This window comes from Trachinotus anak, unplaced genomic scaffold (genome assembly GCF_046630095.1).
Source record: "Trachinotus anak isolate AG129_WGS33_773 ecotype Australia unplaced genomic scaffold, CSIRO_AGI_Tana_v1 ptg000012l, whole genome shotgun sequence".
NCBI lineage: Eukaryota > Metazoa > Chordata > Actinopteri > Carangiformes > Carangidae > Trachinotus > Trachinotus anak.
The window spans coordinates 23,275,919-23,294,772 of NW_027273863.1; the positions used below are offsets into that span (position 1 = coordinate 23,275,919).

The 18,854-nt window shown below is 38.5% G+C and overlaps 1 protein-coding gene across 1 annotated transcript; it reads left to right on the plus strand.

Moving 5' to 3' along the window:
* Window positions 1–1,910: 1,910 nt before the first annotated feature.
* Window positions 1,911–18,618, plus strand: vapal (VAMP (vesicle-associated membrane protein)-associated protein A, like). The gene is made up of 6 exons (XM_071491360.1): window positions 1,911–2,078; window positions 8,792–8,944; window positions 11,119–11,222; window positions 13,405–13,485; window positions 16,100–16,279; window positions 17,629–18,618. Exons 1-6 carry the CDS (start codon window positions 2,021–2,023, stop codon window positions 17,788–17,790), a joined length of 738 nt encoding a protein of 245 aa, XP_071347461.1. The 5' UTR covers window positions 1,911–2,020; the 3' UTR covers window positions 17,791–18,618.
* The last annotated feature ends 236 nt before the right edge of the window (window positions 18,619–18,854 follow it).

Genomic DNA, 18,854 nt, shown 5'->3' on the forward strand with positions numbered 1-18,854 from the left:
ATGAAAGCTATAATCATTGGCAAATTCTGTACATTAATAAACACTTTAAAATGTTCTTATATCTGCTTAAAACTATATTATAGTGTGTTATAAACCATTTATTAAACGTTTATATAGTGGTTATAAATGTGAAATAAGGGCTTTAAAGTAAAGTGTTACCAATATTAGATAATTACCAGTTGCTGATAACATGTGATTTTAAGTGGAGGACCTAACTGAAAGACAAATGAGACCAAATGAGAAACAAATGAGTCCCACATGTTTAGCCCAACATTTTCTTGTGTATAAAATAGCCTCATAGTGTGTAGTTGCTATTTAAACCACAAACACAGACCAGGTGGATTAGCAACTGGCTCTAGATCATCAGGGGCATCAAAAGCCTCAGGTTTATTATATAGGTTTACTATTTATTGTGCCTGTCTACAAAATTTGAGTAATCACAAATTTGATTAAACCTATAGGCTCAAATTATATTGAGTAAACCTGAGGCTTCTGGGGACCTTGAGGATCTGAGGCCCCGGGCAGTTCCTTTTAGTAATCCAGCCTTCATACTTGAACCTGGCATGGTCAGATTAACCTCCTGGGCCCCTAGCAACCTCCACTCTACATGGATGCATCGTTATTTCCCCAGACGCTCAGAAACCAACGAGTAGGCTACTCTGGGGCTGAAATGACTAATTCATTGACAGGAAGTTGATTGGTTTGTCAGTTTTCTATGATGGTAAACTCATAGTTTGAGTCTTTTTTGACTGTTGTCCATATGAGATGAAACAGTTTGAATATGTTAATTTAAGCATCAGGCAATAATGAAGGGCATATTTCACTAAACAATTAATAGATGATTATAATAATGCAGATAATTGCTGGTGGCAGCTTTACAGCTAATCTCAGCTAATTTGCATGTTAATTACTTCACTCAAAGAAAAAAAAATGGGAGCAGTTTCATAAAACACAATTTTAAAGCAAATGAGATCAATGTAAACTGAAACAATTCAGGTTTTTAAACTAGATTTTAACACTGAGTCTCTCGAGTAGATTGGGATGAAAGACTCACAGAGTCAATCTTCTAAGAAAGGTGTGACATTTGATTAAATTAATCAAATCATTGGGGGGCTGACTGTTTCTGCAACAGAAATCTGTAAATAAACATAACATAAGGTTTAAAATAAAAAAATCAAGAGTCGCATCATTTCATATGACTTTTGCCTGTAGTGTGGGTCAAGCCCTAAAAATGCTGGATCCCACATGTCCCTTTACTCTCTGCCTCCTTAATGCCCACTTCATTTCAATCCCACACATACAATTTGTAATGCTAGGTTTGGATGAAAAATCTCTCTCTCTCCCTCTAGACATGTTTTAAGACATACAAAATTATATTGAAATAATAATTTGTATCTGACATGGTTTTTCGACAGGTTCCCCTTCAGCACATCATTCTGCACAAACATCCAAGTCATGTAACAATGGGTTAAACACATTTTTCAGCAGAAAGTGGAGGTTTTACCTTCTGCAATAATGTGGGGCAAACTGAAACAATTTCAGGTTTTAACACTGAGTCTCTCTGGTAGACTGGGATGGAAGACTCACAGATTCAATCTTCTAAGGAAGGTGTGAAATTTAATTAAATTAATCAAATCATGTAAACCCAGATTATATGGAGTAAAACCTGGGTCTTTATGTGTGTGTAAATAAACAACAAGTCCGCTGTAGACAGAAGTAGAACACAAGATTCAAAAAAAAAAAAAAAAAAAAATCCTGATAAGGATTTCATAAGGTGTTTTTTTCCTCTTAAGTATTTCAGAGCGGTCGCGGTATAATTAGTTTACTGTACTATAATCACATCTGAGCGACGGGGGCGCGCAACAGGGTCGTGCACCCGCGCGTTCAAGTATTTGTACCCACATGCTCGTTCACGGAGCTCAGTCAGCATTTGACTCAGTGGTGGCAGGGGATCCAGGATTTCCACTTGTCAGTTACTCCCCGATACCGAAATCAAGTGCATCCCCCCCTTCAGCTAAAAATGTCAAAGTTGGATCAGATCCTTGTCCTTGACCCTCCCTCCGACCTCAGATTTAAAGGTAGGTGGATGAAAATCTCTTGAATGAAGTTGGGAGTAATGTCTGACTGAAGCGATTTCACACTCCCTCAAGCGAATTTCGCTGCTAGCGAGCTAGCTAGCATTCACCGCCATTTTAAGTTAGCCAGGGACGAGACGGGCCGCTGTGTAGCCTCGCAGTGTAGTGACGTGGATAAGCCGGCGTGGCGTGCATCTGGACGGTATCCCGTTCGTGACAACACCTAGCAAAGTGGTGGGAGAATGTGGGGCAGCTGTCTGTGGTTGTGAAACGAAATTAAAGTGAACACCGTGTTTGCCAACACCCCCACTTTAGCAGCAACGTAAGCTAATATGCTGCAGTTGTAGTGTTAGCACCAGCAAACTGTTGTTTCCTTGGGGCTTAGCCTGTTCCTTGAAATGCTCACTGCTCATAACCCGGACGTTATATGGAAGGAAATTAACTTCTTCTTTTTTTTTTTTAATGACAAATGGAGTGCACAACTTGACACACCTCTTTGAGACACTTTGCCATGTCAAGCTGCTGTAGTGACTGACAGCTTGGGTGACAAACTTGGCTAGCCAACGGACACTGTAACGGTAACAACCTGCAGTTTCAGCAACATAAAGAAACGTTTCTGTATGTGTGGGGCTAGCCTTGTTTCGTTTCTCCTCACTCCATTAGCTGTATACACTCAGCAAAATATGTAAACGTGTCCCAGACGACATTGTTGTTTTCATACTCATTGGAAACCAAAGGAATCTAAACATTGGATTACCACTGATTTCTTTGCCAGGCAGTGATAACGTTCAGCGATGTGTCAGTCAACCGTTGGCTAACGGTAGCTAGGCTAGCTTGCTAATTGTAAGAGTTGATGACTAACTAACGACATTGTTGGTTAATCTGCAACAACAAACTGTCTTCTTTTGGATTTGACAGACCACACATCAGCCACATCTCATCAATTAAGAAAGTCACAGATGGAGTTGCTTTAAGTTTGTGACATTTGTGATTCCAACTGTTGCCGTCATTAGTTAAGTGACCATAACAAGTGATTGGGGTAACAGTAAAACTGAATTATCCTGATGTACCTTGAACGTTTCAGTGTAGCTAGTGGTATTGTATAACAATCCCAGCAGCTGATCTATTTATCATAACCACTATTAATTTTGACCCAGAATTTCTCTCTACATTTTTTTTTTAAATTTGTCCCAGTTATTAATCTATGTCTCTGCTGCAGGCATTACTGCCAGTAAGTCACTGTTTTATTGTTGCTGAATGTACCACTGTCTTAGAACCAAGAATCTTTCAGCCTATTGTCTTGCTGACTCTAAGAGGCTGATTGTTAGTCAGCACTAGGTTTGGGTGGGTACTGGTTGTAGCCTGGACCTGACAGGATTGTTAGAAATGTCACCAGCTCAAATACCAGACCCACAGGATAGCTTTGGGTGGGGTGTAGTCATTGTGATGTTTTGATGATGAGGTGTACTATGTGAAACTGATTTGTCACACCTTAATGTACCATTACATAATTCAGAGCCTAAACTTGGCTACAGGCTAAGAAGAAGCAACCTATAAATATTCTACTTACTTTATTAAACTGGTCATGATTTGATTTGTTTCAGAACAGGAAACGTGTTATCTTCTGCCTCTGTCAGGTCTGTGGATGCATCACTTGGTGCAGGACTTGTGGTGATGAATAGATTGCGTCTTCCACGTGAACTGAGTAGTCGGAATTTTTCCTAGTTCCTAGTTGAAAAGTCTAACTGGAACACTCCCTTAAGTGAGATTTGTGACTTGGAAAGTTGAAAGACCCTCACCAGCCCCGACCTCAAAATCCAATATGGCTGCTCTGTGCATCAACAGAAGTGAAAACTGGAGTAATACACTCTTTATTAGCGCTTCTTATTTGTGTCTCATTAAACAAGTTGGACCGGGTACTGTCAAACCTCTATCTGTTTGACATGTTTCTACGGTGTGTCTGTGGGCAAAATACTGTGTAATGTGATGTTATCAACTGGTATTGCTAACATTAACAACAATAAGGAAGCAACAACAATAAAAAGCTTCAGACTTGTTGTACTTGAATGTGGTCACTGCAGGTTTGACATCATTCCCAGCTCCAACATCTGATTTCTGAGGTAAATGGAATGTTACAATAGTCTTTAGGAAGATGCTGACAATTTTTGCATTGGCCTATGGGCACTTCATGAAACTATATATGTCACTTCATGAAACTGCAACAGGATAAAACTGAAAATACATTAGCTCATTTTGAGTTAAGTTCAAAACCAGCTATTTAAAATGTAGCAGCTAGTAGTACTGACTTTAAACTTCAGCTTCTGATCAAGGTTGCCTTTAGTTTGTGCAACAGGTTACTTTTGCTTTAATGGTCAACTTCTTCAGTCAGATTGTTGAAAAGCTAACAGTAGATGTCTCGCTGCAGTGGTCAGCTCAGTCAGTTTGTTTTTGATACATAGAGGTTAAAAAAGGGGGATCAAGAGTAAAATCCAAGCACATAAATTAATGTTTGTCCTTTACCTGAACCTTAGATTGATATTGACAGTCTGATACCAGAGACATGGTTCATCATAATCTGATCATGAACCTCCTCATTTTACCTGATTTAAGACATTCAGATGTAATTTCTGATTATCGATGAGTCACACGGTCTACATTTTCCCTCATCAGATTAAACTTTTACCCTGTTGTGTTCTGGATTGGATACAAGGCTAAATTGCAAAGTTATGACAAAGGTAATGTTGATGCTGATAATAATTAATGAATGACTCATTCTCTTCTATTGCACTGTCAACAAAACATATATAATCTAAGGCATGAGGAAGGAAATCCCAGTGGCTGCGTTTTAAACCCATGCTAATAGCTTAATATGAAAATGTAAATCATAATGCAAAACAGTTGCAAATATTGTTTTTTCTGCTTAGTAGGAGGAAAACTAGCAAGTTATCTTGGCAAGCTCTAGAACATTTTGAGTAGTCCTGGTTTTAACCTCTTGTTTGAATAGTGTGTTATGCACAGACTTTGGTTTTTGCCCCTTGGCACAGACTTATTGTTTACCCGTGGTATGATCCAGCATGAAATGTGAGAGTAATCAAATCTAAACCAAACCCCTAAATTGAAAGAGAAGGGATCATGCCACTTGGACAGGAACACAGAGCAAAATGAAGTGGTTCCTGTGTGGTCTTTGAGAGGCAATATGAGGAGAAGAAAGATGACCAGAGCTCCTCTGCTGTCACAGAGACAGAGCTAAATCGGTCTGCATGTATCTGAGAGCTGGTCTGTTTTAGAGCCTCTGCTGGGATTCCTCCAGCAAGCTAGAGGGGGCAGCCCTCTTTTCCTTGGCTGGTATTTTTAGAATAGGACTGGCCTGGGGGACCCTAACTCAGCATACATGCAACAAGATGAGAGAAACGGTGCTAACGCTGCTTGAGCAAAGGTGGCATCTCAGAGTTAGGCAATGGATGCAGGCAATGTGGGTGTATATCTGATGTGTGCAACTGCTTTCCAGTATTATATCTGTTTTCAGTTTTGGTTTTAGTAATGCTCACATTGTATAAAATACATGTAGTGTAGAAATATATCTGTCAACGTTTTTTTTTTTGTTTGAAGAAGCAATTTCTTAGATGTCTTAATTCTGTGTGTCTTTATTGAGTATGTTTGACAGTACAGGGTCTGACAAATAAATTGAGTCAGTATTTTTATCTCCTCAGTGTTTCTTGTTTAAAGAGCAGGTACTGCTCTCATGTGTGGTGCATTATCCAAAGGTACCCCTTTCCTCTTTGTCCCACCAGCAGGTACAGGACTTCAAAACGGCAGACAAGCAATACAATATATATCTTAAAGATCATTTTTGGACTGACATTACTTCACTGAGTCAACGATATGGACACTGATTTACTATGCAGCAGCACTGTTACTAGTTTCTTCATTTGTGTTTACTAGGGGTAGGATGATGGTAGATGAAGCAGTGCATCTTAAGAAACAACAATCATGGTAATCACACTTTAACAATGTTATAATACTGCGCCTTTGTTACAATAAACAGGTATAGCCATGGCAGGAAGAACCTCATAGTTTTTTTTTTTTATACAACTTTCATAAAACAATTGCCATGAAATAAGATGTTGGAAGCAGAGCTTGCTGGAAAAAAAATATAGCAGATGTTACAAACACAGTACCAGTGACAAGGTTTTTCAGGTTTTCAGGAATGCCTTTGTGACGCACCTGTGCTGAAAACACCGCCCCAGTCATCTCCGTAAAGCCACATGTTAGCTTTTGCTGGGTGGAGCCACTCCAATCTGGTCATGCATTGCTTCTTATCTCTCTGAGCACTGGTTGTGAAGGACGACTGAATGTAGGCTTTGTGAACTCCAGAGCTCCAAACAAGCTGTAATTGGTATAGAAAGTAGTAAGGATATTTTGAACATTTTAATATATGAAAACGATGTAAAGGAGTTAGTACTCTGGGCAAATCACCACCACATTGTGAATTTGTTGACCCTGAATAAAACAGTATGTTGTGTATTAAAACTTTTTTTTTTTTTTTTTTTTTTGATACTTGTACTGCAGGCCAGGGTACAGGAGGCACCTGAGGATGATTAAGTATTTTAAGTTTTCATTTTGAAGTATCATACAGTTGGCTTAACTGAGAAATTGAATTAATTAATTCTAAGAATTGGAACCCAGCATTTAGTGGGTATAATATTTGATAATTTTGCACAAGATCTGTAATTTGTTTAATGATGACAAATCATTCAGCATTCATTAAAAACTTATCTATTAGATTTAGAGGGTTTCAAAGGTAAAAAAGTTTAACTTCATATCTTTTTATTAGATTTATTTATATCGGGGACAGTGTACAAAATATTAATCTAAAAAAAAGGAAAGATTCTTTGAACCAGATTTAGCTTCTAGCTATTTTGCATATCTTGGTCCAAAATCAAAATAAAACTGTATTAAACCCAAGCAATCTAAAACCCAAACACATCTAAAAGCAAAAATCTGGGGCAAAATCATATCAAGTGGGGGTCCATGGTTTAAATTTGTGTTAGTTTAGGGGTCCTTGATATGAAAAAGTTTGAGAACCACTGCTCTATAGGATGCATCCTATAAAAGTGGACCCCTCAAAGGATCTGTATAAAAGTGGATCCCCCAGAGGATCTGGCTTAACCAGGACTTCCCCTCTAAAATCAGATGGTCTAGCCTCACAGACAAAACCAAATTTTCCATTTGTGCGCTCCCTTAGAGCTCAAGTACCATGAAACCCAACTTCTACAGAGAATTTTTGAGATCAAAATAAATGATTGATGGACAGTTGTCAAATACTGTTGCAGGTAAAATCAGTAGACCTCACCCATAGCATGCATGGTGTGATGTCAACTAACCGTGAATCACGGGGCATGTTTTTCTTTTCCAGGCTCCCAGGCTAATTGTGCTGATCGAATTTAGGGTACCTCTGACTTGGCGTCCAGTTTTGTTTTTGACATGTCATGGCTCATCAAAGCTGGATGGTGCTGACCATGGTTAAGGACCTAATTTGAAGCCAGCTCTGTCACAAGATGGAGACCCAACTATTGATCTCCTGATATATGACCTGACTAGGACAGGACCTTAATTTCCAATATGAACATGGGACATCTATATGAAATTAGCTGTCTGGGGAAAATCGTAATTGATTCAGGTGGTTTGGCCCATTGCTTCTGGAAGCATATGCAGGGCCTTGGGGAAGTTTTGTAGATCCAGATCTTCAAGAACTTTTCATGTGAAGCTATGCATTTATAGGTAGTAATACCCTTCCCTCACTTCCATCAGGGTTGATGAAATATTTAAAGATTGATTTTTAATATTGCAACAGGCAGCACTTTTTAGGAGGACAGTTATCTCCATAAACAAGGTGCTCTTAAGCAATGCATTGATTTGTCTTACAAATGAGTTTGAAGTAGCTGAAAAGTCTCTTCAGTAAAACAAACATAATCCTTGGCAAAATGTTTTTAACACAAGAAAAGTAAAATTGATACATTGCAGGTCATCATTGAATCAAATGTATAGCAGTAACTGCTAATATATCAGTGTTGTACTGCCTACAGGTTTTTCATCTATGCTGTTTTTAGAATATTTACAAAATAACTATCCTGAATTCCAGCTTCAAGCCAAGGAACTCATTATTCAGTTAGGCTTCTTAATTATGCAAGCCTAATTGAGTTGCAGCCTGACATTACTTTTTAACTCAATCTTTTTAATGTTCTTTTTGAACCATGCCATCAAAACACTGCAGGCTGTCATCTGTCATCCAGGGATGAGGTACAACTTGAAACACTGAATTTCCCCTACCTAAGCAATTTCACTGTAAACATACAACATATTCACCCTCCATTGTCTGGTATTCTGAATTCAGCCAATTCACTGAAAAATTGTGTTTAGTTTGGATTTTCTTGCTGCTGCATGAAACCATCAGCCCTTCTTTAGTGCAACTAGTACAGGATGTGCTGCCAGAAAAATGTTCCTTAAATGCTGTTTCAATCATTAATCATAGAAGACATACCTTTTTAAAGTAGAGAGCTGCACTGCTTTGTATTTTCTTAAAGAGAAATATGGCTTTTAGAGTATTTTTGTTGCTTTTTATATTTTTTCACTTTTCGGTGCAGCCACAGGGAGAGTGTACTCAAAAATACACAAATAATAATCCACTTGTTTTTTTTTTTCATTCTGTCCATCAGGTCCTTTCACAGATGTAGTCACCACCAACCTCAAACTGAAGAACCCCTCTGACAGAAGAGTGTGTTTCAAAGTGAAGACGACGGCACCGCGCAGGTACTGTGTACGGCCAAACAGTGGTGTCATCGAGGCCGGAGCTTCTGTCAACATCTCTGGTAAGTTTATCCAGACACTTTTTTACAAAATATCTTTTTAATCATTGTCTGTTTTTTCTCTGCAAACTTTGCCTTGGCCTACTAAAGTTTGTTGTTGATTGGAGAGAGATAGCAGAAAACTTGAGAAGCAAACTGGGTCATAGAAATATAGCACAGTTTGGTCACAATTCAACAAGGCCATGTGAAAAGTTGAAGCCACTGACTGTTTAAAAAAAAAAAAACCCGCAGTTCACAAACCAATGGGTGACAACACCATGGGCTGCCACTTGGTTGAAGCTGAGGTGTTAAAAACCCAAGCTGTGATTTGTGAAAGCATTTTTTTATCTAGTCCACACAATCTCTATTCTGATTGTGGCCCATGTAGTGTTGTGTCCAGATACTGACCTGTACAGCAGTTATAGAGTAGACCGTGACCACCTACACCATCAGTGGACACTATAATGGACAAATTCCCTAACTTAAAAACAGAAAAGCGGTCTTGAATCACCTGCTGCAGAATACATTCATCAAAAAGACTGTAGAGACGAGGCTCATTGCCAAAAAAGAAATGACTGTAGAGGATGATGTCGTTAACTCTTAAAATAGACTTGAGAGGAAATTACTTTAAATATGTAATTTCTGTCTAAGCAAAACAACTGAGAAACAACTTTTGGACAGTTATTTGCTACATTTATATGCCATCATGCCATAGTACAATAAAGGCAGTCAGGCTTGGTGGCCTCTTACTTGACCTAACCTTTTCCTCACCTAGGAAAGTCTCACCTTAGTCTCAGTAATGCCTTGAGGGAATTTCTTCAAATTTCATACAAATGTTCACATGTACTCAAGGATGAACTGTTGAGATTTTGGTGGTCAAATGTCAAGGCCACTTACCTTGCAAAACATGTTTTTGGCCTTGTTAATGAATTAATTTCTTCAAAATTGGCACAAACATTCACTTGGACTCAAAGATGAACTGATTAGATTTTGATGGTCAAAGGTCAAAGTCATTGTGACCCCAGAAAAACACATTTCCGGCCATTACTCAAGTACTCACAAGCTAATTAACTCCAACTGCACTGGTTGGTGGCAACATACAACCACGAGGCGGTAGTCGACAAAGATGGCCACAAGGGCCTAACGCAGTAGAGTCGTGACAGAAATATTGGATTTAGATTAAATACAACTGCTGCATAAAACTGGAATGTTAATGGAACTGACCTTAAAGGGCCTGAAAAAAAATACCTTAGTTGGAGGATGTCCTTACCTGCCTTTGAGTTGTGGAGATTATTTGATTATTATGCATGTAAATATAGCTGCTGGCAAATAAGGTTTTCATTCAGTTTTTGAAGGTCAAATTAGCCTCAATTCTGGCTACTATAACTTGGTATTTGGTTCAAGATGGATTCTTATTCAGGCTAGTTGTCTGGCAAATTGTCTGAGGTTACTGAACTAAAATGGTTTCTTTGTTTTAAAATGGTGGCTGTTAAAATTGAATTCATGCAAGGGACAAGGTACTTCACAGATGGCCTTTTTAGAGTGGAGAAAAAACATCGCACACAGACACCTCTCAGCCCATCCCTGCAGCATACTTCACTTCTTTGTCTGTTCACCATGTTATTTGTCCAAAATATGGGCACACAACTTCCTTTTGTTGTTTGTATAGTGATTAAACGGCTGCTTTGAAAACACAACAGTGGAATACATTCTAAGTGACATTTATTCAAGCTGACTACGAACACTGTTCTCTTAGGAGTAGCCAGTCATCAAGGCTACACACGGGATTTCTTTGATTTTATACATTTTGATGGAGTATTAAAGGTACACTTTGTGACTTCACATTCAAATTTCTAAAAATGACTGGACTGATTTTTATAGATATTGTTGAATTGTGTACAATTTCAAACCAAAAGAAATCTAGAATTTTTATCGAGGCAACAGTGCTTATTATTTGGTCTTGTGTAAAAAGCATCATATTCCCTTTGCGCATACGTCAGCATTGTGGTATTCTGTCAACTTTTTATCCAGTTTTAGATCTTGGTTGTTTTTACCTATACATTTTAATAAAATAATTTAATAATATATCTTGATATTATTAGAACTGGATGCAAGATTTTAGTGTTAAGGCAGGTTTTTTCTGTGGACTGTTTGGATATCTGCTCATTTTAACTTATCTTTTTAACTTTCGTTCACAGTCATGCTGCAGCCCTTTGACTATGACCCCAATGAGAAAAGTAAACACAAATTTATGGTGCAGACGATTTTTGCCCCACCAAATGTTTCTGACATGGATGCGCTGGTGAGTGTTTTTAATTTTTAATTTTTTTATTAATTATTTTTTGATTGACTTCATGAAACTCTGCAAAGATGATTTTTAAAATGCATGCGAAAAATCACACTAGCAGTTTTTTTGTACATTATCTGTTGTGGTAGTCACCTTGCCTCCACAAAAATAAATAACCCAAACAGAAGCAGCTAACACAGTTGTCCATGCATGAAGCTCTTTGATTTCTTTTTTTTTTTTTTTTTTTTTTCATATACAAAAGTTTGTTTTTCCTGCTACAAAAAGACACCGTTCATGTATAACCTGGCACTTTTTTGGATCGTCTTAAAATAAATGGGAAGAGCGCTTAAATGGAAATGTTTCAGATGCAATTTACTCATCATTCATTTGTCAACGGCGTGCTGTTGACTGCTCAGAGTTCAGATTGTCTAGAATTAGAGCAGAATTAGATTCTACATGTGACAGATGCAAGCAAGCCCCTGCAAGCCTATTACATATGTTCTGGACATGTCCTAGACTACCTCAGCTCTGGCAGTCAATTTCTAATACTCTCTAAAATACTAACGGAGCCCTTGAATCCATCTGCTCTTATTGCTTTATTTGGTGTTGCACCACAGGGTGCGCATCTAAGCAATCATAAGTGCAACATGCTGACTTTCTGCACTTTGTTGCCCCCCCCCCAATGTGTTCTGTTTGGATCAGAGAGGTTATGCAATATCTCAAGCTAGAGAAGATACTCTCTCCAGGGGTCTGCTCTAAGATTCTGTGCAATTTGGCTGCCATTCTTGACATTTAGAGAAAAAAATGGAAGCAGAGAATGTAATCCTAATTTATTTGTTTCTGCCTCTTTGACAATCATGTAAAATGACTGACTTTGGGATTGGACTGTCTACAGTGTAACGTTTATATTTTGTATATTGTGGAAATCTTCAATAAATAGTAATAATTGATTGAAAAAAACAGTAATGTACAGCCTCCTGTAGCAGCACTGCTCAGTGTGCTTTAGGTAACAGAGAGTGAAGAGCAAAGTGTAAAATCCCTTTTCAACAGGATTTGGTATATTATATATATATATATATATATATATTATACCAAATCCTGTTATATATATTATATATATATATATATATATATATTATACCAAATCCTGTTGAAAAGGGATTTTACACTTTGCTCTTCACTCTCTGTTACCTAAAGCACACTGAGCAGTGTATATATATATATATATATATATATATATATATATATATATATATATATATATATATATACACAAACACAGATTATTATCTTTTTATCTTTTTTGTTGATTCAACAGAGCACTGTTTGTAGATGGAAATGCTTCCGAAATCACCTCCACTAGTGCACATAATGTAGGAATCACTGAAAACTTGTCATCCACAGTGCAAGAGGTATTTGATCATTGACTGTGGCGTGGTTATTGACATTCTGCTGAGATACTTAACCAAGCAGGGTTCTGTGCCTCTGGAGAAGGCTGTTGGTGGAACATTAAACAAATTGAGATGTATTCTCTGGTCATCCACCAGAGGACAGCAAAGGCTGAGTCAGTCAATAAAACATGCACATACCCTGTAAGTGCTGTTCATGAACTGGCTTGTCTTGAATGAGAAGGAAAATCCAGGAAGTGTAGAGGAACAAAGGTCTGACTGATTCTGATAAGTAAACTGGAATCCAGCAAGGTTACTGATCTGTGTTAGATAAATTCGTTCCACGGCATTGCTCTACCCATTTGCAGTTCTGTGTTATACTTTTCTCCAGTGACTCAAATTATTCCCTTTACTCGACCATTAAGAAATTCTGTGCTTCATGAGCACTTTTTAATACACGCACATTTATCATTGTGTTTATAAAATCACATGTTTCTGAGTTAAGGAGCTGACTTTGTGGAAATTTGCCATTTTAAAAATACAGACCTAAAACCAATGTAAAATGGAAAAATGTATACTTAAAATGGTTTGAGGCTATTTTGTGTAGGAAAATGTGTCTGTGGTTATAACTGTTTTTAAATGAAAAGCGGTGCATGTTTTATGTTTTTGTAATTCTTAAAGCTTCAAGGCCGCATTGCATGTGAACAGTATGAAGTAGGTTGAAGTCTATGGGTATGTGTGTGTGGATGGATTCCAGCTGCTAGCAGTTTGAGTTGATGAATAACATGCCCATTTTTCATCTCCACCAGTGGAAAGATGCAAAACCCGATGATCTCATGGATTCCAAGCTGAGATGTGTCTTCGAACTGCCTTCTGAAAACGATAAAGTGGTAAGAGGTGCTGCTGTACATTAAAAACAGCTCATTTCCACATAACTTTAATCATAACCTTTATTTTGTTGAAGGGCTTATTTTGAATGCTAAACTTTGCCAGAAATTGCCAGAGAGGCAAAAACATTGGAAAGATTCCCTGCTATAATGTGAACTAAGTAGAAAGTGTAGTACCAGTGGAAAAACTGGCAAAGACATTGTGTCTCGTGAAAAAATATAGAAACCATAGCTCCATCAGTTTTTCGACTACATGTGCACTTCTCTCACATTCTCACTATCTGATAAATCAAAGCCTCACCTAAAATACTTAATTGTGTCTTTTATGTCATAAGTTTTTTAGATGTTGAAAAATTAATATTGCCGGGCTGATCATGAGACTTTTCACTGTTCGGTAATCGTATGGCAACTTCAGGTGTTTCAGAGGTGGTAAATGGCAGTCCAGATGTTCAGCAAAGTTTGTGATACAGTTGGAAAAGGTGGAAAAATTGGAACAACCACCAAAAATGCCAAATAAAGTTTGATCAACTTTTATTTCCAGCTGGTATTCACTGAAACTCTGTGCTTCATATTTAAAAAGTGTCCATTGTTTCATTGTTTCAACACACAAATCTGCTCGAGTAGTAATTGTTTTGAAAATTACAAACAACATTAACATTCAGCATAATCAGAATTCCCACTGTATGATATGTAACTGTTCCGTCATGGGATGCATAAATTCTTTGCGTGCACGTTGCTGTTGCGGAGCACAAGAGCTGCAGCCGGAGGGTGCCTTTTGCACCCCATTTTGCATTTTAACGACTCACGACACCTATGCCACCTACATCAAGGACGAGTGTGAATAACAACTGCAGCTGCTGTGAAACTTTTTCAAGGTGAGGAAAGAGGTTGAAAGATGTGGGTAAAGTGTAAACAGTGGTTGTTATGTGAGTGAGTAGTAGCTGGTTGCTTCAGCCTCTACAGACTGTGGTAACTAACATTGAAGTGTGTGTACGATGAAGTAGCCCAGTACTAGTTCTGACTTAAGAGTTTTTTTTTTTTTTGTTTAGTTTTTTTTTTTTTTAACCAACTCAGCTTTAAAATGACCATATAGCTGAATAAATACTTGACTAAATTCATTACAGTATCAGCGTTTCAGAGATGACAGGATTTATTATAGGATAGCATTAAGTTTTAGCTAACTGTGAACACTGGGAGCCTGTATTAACGGAGCCCTCAGTGTAATCAGGATTTAGATAAGCAGTGCTGCTGGACAGCTCAACAGGCCCATACAGTCCAGGTGAGACTGCCACCGGGAGCAGCCAGCTTTAGCTTCCACTAAGCTGCTACAGTGCGGATATGTGGATTGCTGAGTCAGCACGTTATCTGTTCTCTGCTTAGGCACGTGTAGCATGCGTGTAATGTGTGTCATGTAAACTTTGGAACTTTATATGATGGAGATGTATTGTCAGGTGTAATATTCTAACGCTGAAATGCAGGATGAGGTGCAACATTTTTGTAGAGTAAAAAAGGCGAAGTATAAAATTTTTACCCCACCCTGTGAGTGTGTGGCTCCAAGTATAAGAAACTAATACTCATAGCAGGTAGCAATTACTATAGAGTTGCACAGTAGGTCAAGACCTTACAACATAATAATGAGAAACCCAACAGTTCCCACCATGAGCAAGCACTTGGCGACAGTGGAGATCAGTAACAGCTATTTAGTAACAGCGTCCAAGCACTAACTGACTGGCTGTCAGAATGAGAAGGGTATTAATGATTTATTTATTTTAATATTAACAATGCTCATCATTTGTTATGATGATGATGATGATGATGAATGTTGAATAGTAGTGGCAGATCCTGATGCTGAAGCTCCGGAGTCAGATACCTGCAGAATTGTCTGTATTGATTAGTGTTTTTTCGTCAAATGAATAAACAGGACTTGTAGAAAAACATCTCAATATTCCTTAGAATAAAGTATCAAAGTATTGTTTTGGTATGGTAAATTTTCAAAAGATGCCCAACCCAATGTGTAAGTACTGTTGGTAACATTCAGCAAGTGCATCAGAGGTGCTTTGTTATTAGTGTTATGGGATGCTTAAATACACTCGAGTTAAAAAAATTAAATGAACAGAACTGCCCACTAGAGTAGGTGGGTGTGGGCCTACACCCACTCTTCTGTCAGACAGGAAAGATCAGTGTCGATCATAACAGTCCTGTTAATTTAAGATTGAACATCCTGATGTTTTCTGTACCACCTAGACAATGAGTCTAAAAATCACATGTATATAAATGCTTGCCTTGGGTTTTGGCACAAGGGAAAATAACATATACTGTCTGTCTGCTGATTGTCATCCATCACCAACAATACAGTTGTTGTATTTTTATTACAAAGCACCCACCGTTTCTCCATGCCGTCATGTTGTCTGCTCCTCAAAACAAAGCCACATCAAACATGACTTCTGGAGGGATATTTCCTCCCTGGTCTCTTTGATCTGGCACTGTGAGCTTCTGGGCCTCAGGACAACGCTGCCTTTCTTTGGCACAGGCTCCCGTCTAGAGGCTAACCTCCCTACTTAGCTGAGGGCATGCTGGATTTCACTTCAGTGGTTCTCTCCCTCTCCTTGTCGGGCAGAATGACGTGGAGGCGACCAAAGCGGCCCCGGTGATGAACTCTGCAAAGGCCGACCCAGCAGCAGCCACGGTGCCTGTCACTGCCCAACTGGACGATACAGAGATGAAGAAAGTGCAGGAGAAGTGCAAGAGGCTGCAAACTGAGATGAACAAGCTGGTTGAGGAGAACCGGCAACTAAAGGTCAGACTTGCTGAAAAAGTAATATTTGTAATGTGATGAAAAATTGTGGCTTTGTTGCACTTTTCATTTTGTACAGGATCCAACTGAAACCTGTTGTGAAAATCAGGAAGCCGTGTCGTATAGCAAAATGAAACTCAGAGCAAGTAATTAGAGTGAATCCGCAGTAAATAAATGTGGGCAGAAAAAGGATCTTTACAAGTTTAGATTTCACTGATTCTATCAACATCGTTCTGTGTTGTGACGTCACCAAAAGTTGTAATCACACAAGACAGAAGGTGGCTGCTACACTGTCTGAGTTTGGTGAGGATTTACTGTCTAAGCCTTTTGACCCCATTTACATTTGGTATTAATAAGCAACCAGTCATCAGGATGTTGAGGATAACATCAGATCATTGTGTTATCACCTAATGTTCTTATTATCTCGATTCGACCTGTGCCTCATTGGATCTCAATATGCTAATTAGGTTGGCACAGCGCCCGGACTTGTTAGCCATCATGGCATGTATGAGGTCAAAGGATGCCCCGCTGAATACTGTTGAAGTACTGTAAGAAAATGCAAGACAAAAGTCACGTGACAGACAGACAGAGCTGAGGCCTCACTAACAGGACTAACGGTACTTGTATAGCTGGAAGTCTAAACCTGGATTATGAATGGTCCAATACAAAATAGACCCTACATGACGTCATGTAACCACAGCTAGAGGCAAAAGTGTATATCTGTTCCAAAGGGGGACACAAAAGCCGGCCGTCGTAGAGAGATGATACACAATAACTGTTCAAATAGGGTTAATTACACACAGTTTTCTCTCCTCAAAAGCATTAATTGTGTTGCACTTGTTATACATGACATGAAAAGGGATGAAGGTGGAAGAGAGAATATTTAAAAAACAGAGCATTTGAGAGAGAAGTTTAAACCATGCTTATTTTACCACCCTCATACAGCTGACCAGTCACCAGGAGAACAGAATGTGCTCATTGGATTGCCTGTTTTGACAACATCGGTCACAGCCCACTCAAATGTCAGAAAAAAGTAAAGGGGGAAGTGGGTTTCAGACTTCTTAAACAATATGACAAACTAGTGCCGTGGCCGATCTGATTCTTTCTGCTTCCTTTTCCCCCTGGCATATTGTCCTCCTTATCCAGATACTGATCACATGTTAATAGCAGTGTGATTGGGGTCTATATGTGCCCTCATTGACTGATCTATTTCAGCTCATTACTGTGTTTTTGCTATATGAATATTTGTGGACATGCTTGGTGAGCACTTGTAAACTTGCCCTACACTGCACTGATCTTTTTTCTGCTCTTCAGTGAAAATCTTCCTTCATACTATGTCATCTATTTTACAGGAGGATGGTATTAGAATGAGAAAGGTACCCCGCTCAGACCACATGACATCAAACTCAACCAGCCTCCTCGGCCGAGAAGCCTCCACCGCCTCCCTGCCCTCCCTTCTTGTTGTCATAGCAGCCATCTTCATCGGTTTCTTCCTAGGGAAGTTCATCTTGTAGACTGGGAGATGCATGCCAGCCGTATCACCCGCCCCAGCTCCGGAATCAAAAAGGCCTGGAAAAACCAACAAGTCTTTCTGTTGACTTTGCCATATCATTGGTAGTGTGGCCGACAGTGAACACATCTGTACAGCATCATTTGAAGGCGTCGCCTTTTTACAATCTCACACGGTTAGTATACACAGAGTTGAGAAGAGAAAGGCGACAAAAAAAAGTGATTGCTCCCCCCCTTTTTTTTGTTTTCTATTTTTTTGATGGCTGGATTATACAGGTAATATGGCGGGACAATGAAAGATGTATACTATCAGTCAACATGGAAGATGCGCCTAGAGTGAACCATGGGCACGAGGCAGTCAAAAGATTAGATTTTTTTCTCTCTCTGTTGTTTTTAATAGGATTTGAATGGAATGTTAGGTGTCTTGTAAATGTTGTTTTAAATCCTTTTAAACAAAAAAAGGAAAGAACTTCCATCAAAATGACATTGCTACCTGTTGCTGGATTGCCTCTGAAGTAAATTTGTTCAGTTTGTAATTTCTACTTCTTGTCTTGGAATGTTCAGAATGTTCAGGTCCAGCTGGGGATATAGGTGCCTCCTCCTTGTACATTTCTATCCTTTCCTTTTCCTCACAAAAACCAATGCAGACTTTATATATTATTATTATTATTGTTATTATTGTTGTTATTATTATTATTATTATTATTATTATTATTATTATTATACAAAGCATATATTCATTCTGAGGCAAATATTGACTGAAATAAAGTCTCCATTCTTAAAATCCTGTCCCATGGTATTAAGCATTGAAGAAATAAAAATGAAAAAATGTGGTTTTGATAGCCGTCTTTTCCTGTGTCTCTCTTCAATGATACACCTCAAAAATTCATTATATCGTGCCAGAAAATGAGTTTACTGTGATTGTGTGCCATGTTTTCCATAAGCGTGACTGCCAGAATTTGTAGTGGATAGTGCTTTTTTTTTTTTTTTTTTTTCTTCCCTCAGTACAATATGAGCTAACCATGTGCTTTAAATACACTTGACATTTCAGTTATTATGATTATTTGGC

What these genes read in the sequence shown, in the direction of transcription:
- vapal (XM_071491360.1), top strand. Translation starts at nt 2,021, where the DNA reads ATGTCAAAGTTGGATCAGATCCTTGTCCTTGACCCTCCCTCCGACCTC. An exon ending in AGCTTCTGTCAACATCTCTG is followed by an intron (nt 8,945 to 11,118) that starts GTAAGTTTATCC and finishes TTTCGTTCACAG; the next exon opens with TCATGCTGCAGCCCTTTGAC. An exon ending in CTTCTGAAAACGATAAAGTG is followed by an intron (nt 13,486 to 16,099) that starts GTAAGAGGTGCT and finishes CTTGTCGGGCAG; the next exon opens with AATGACGTGGAGGCGACCAA.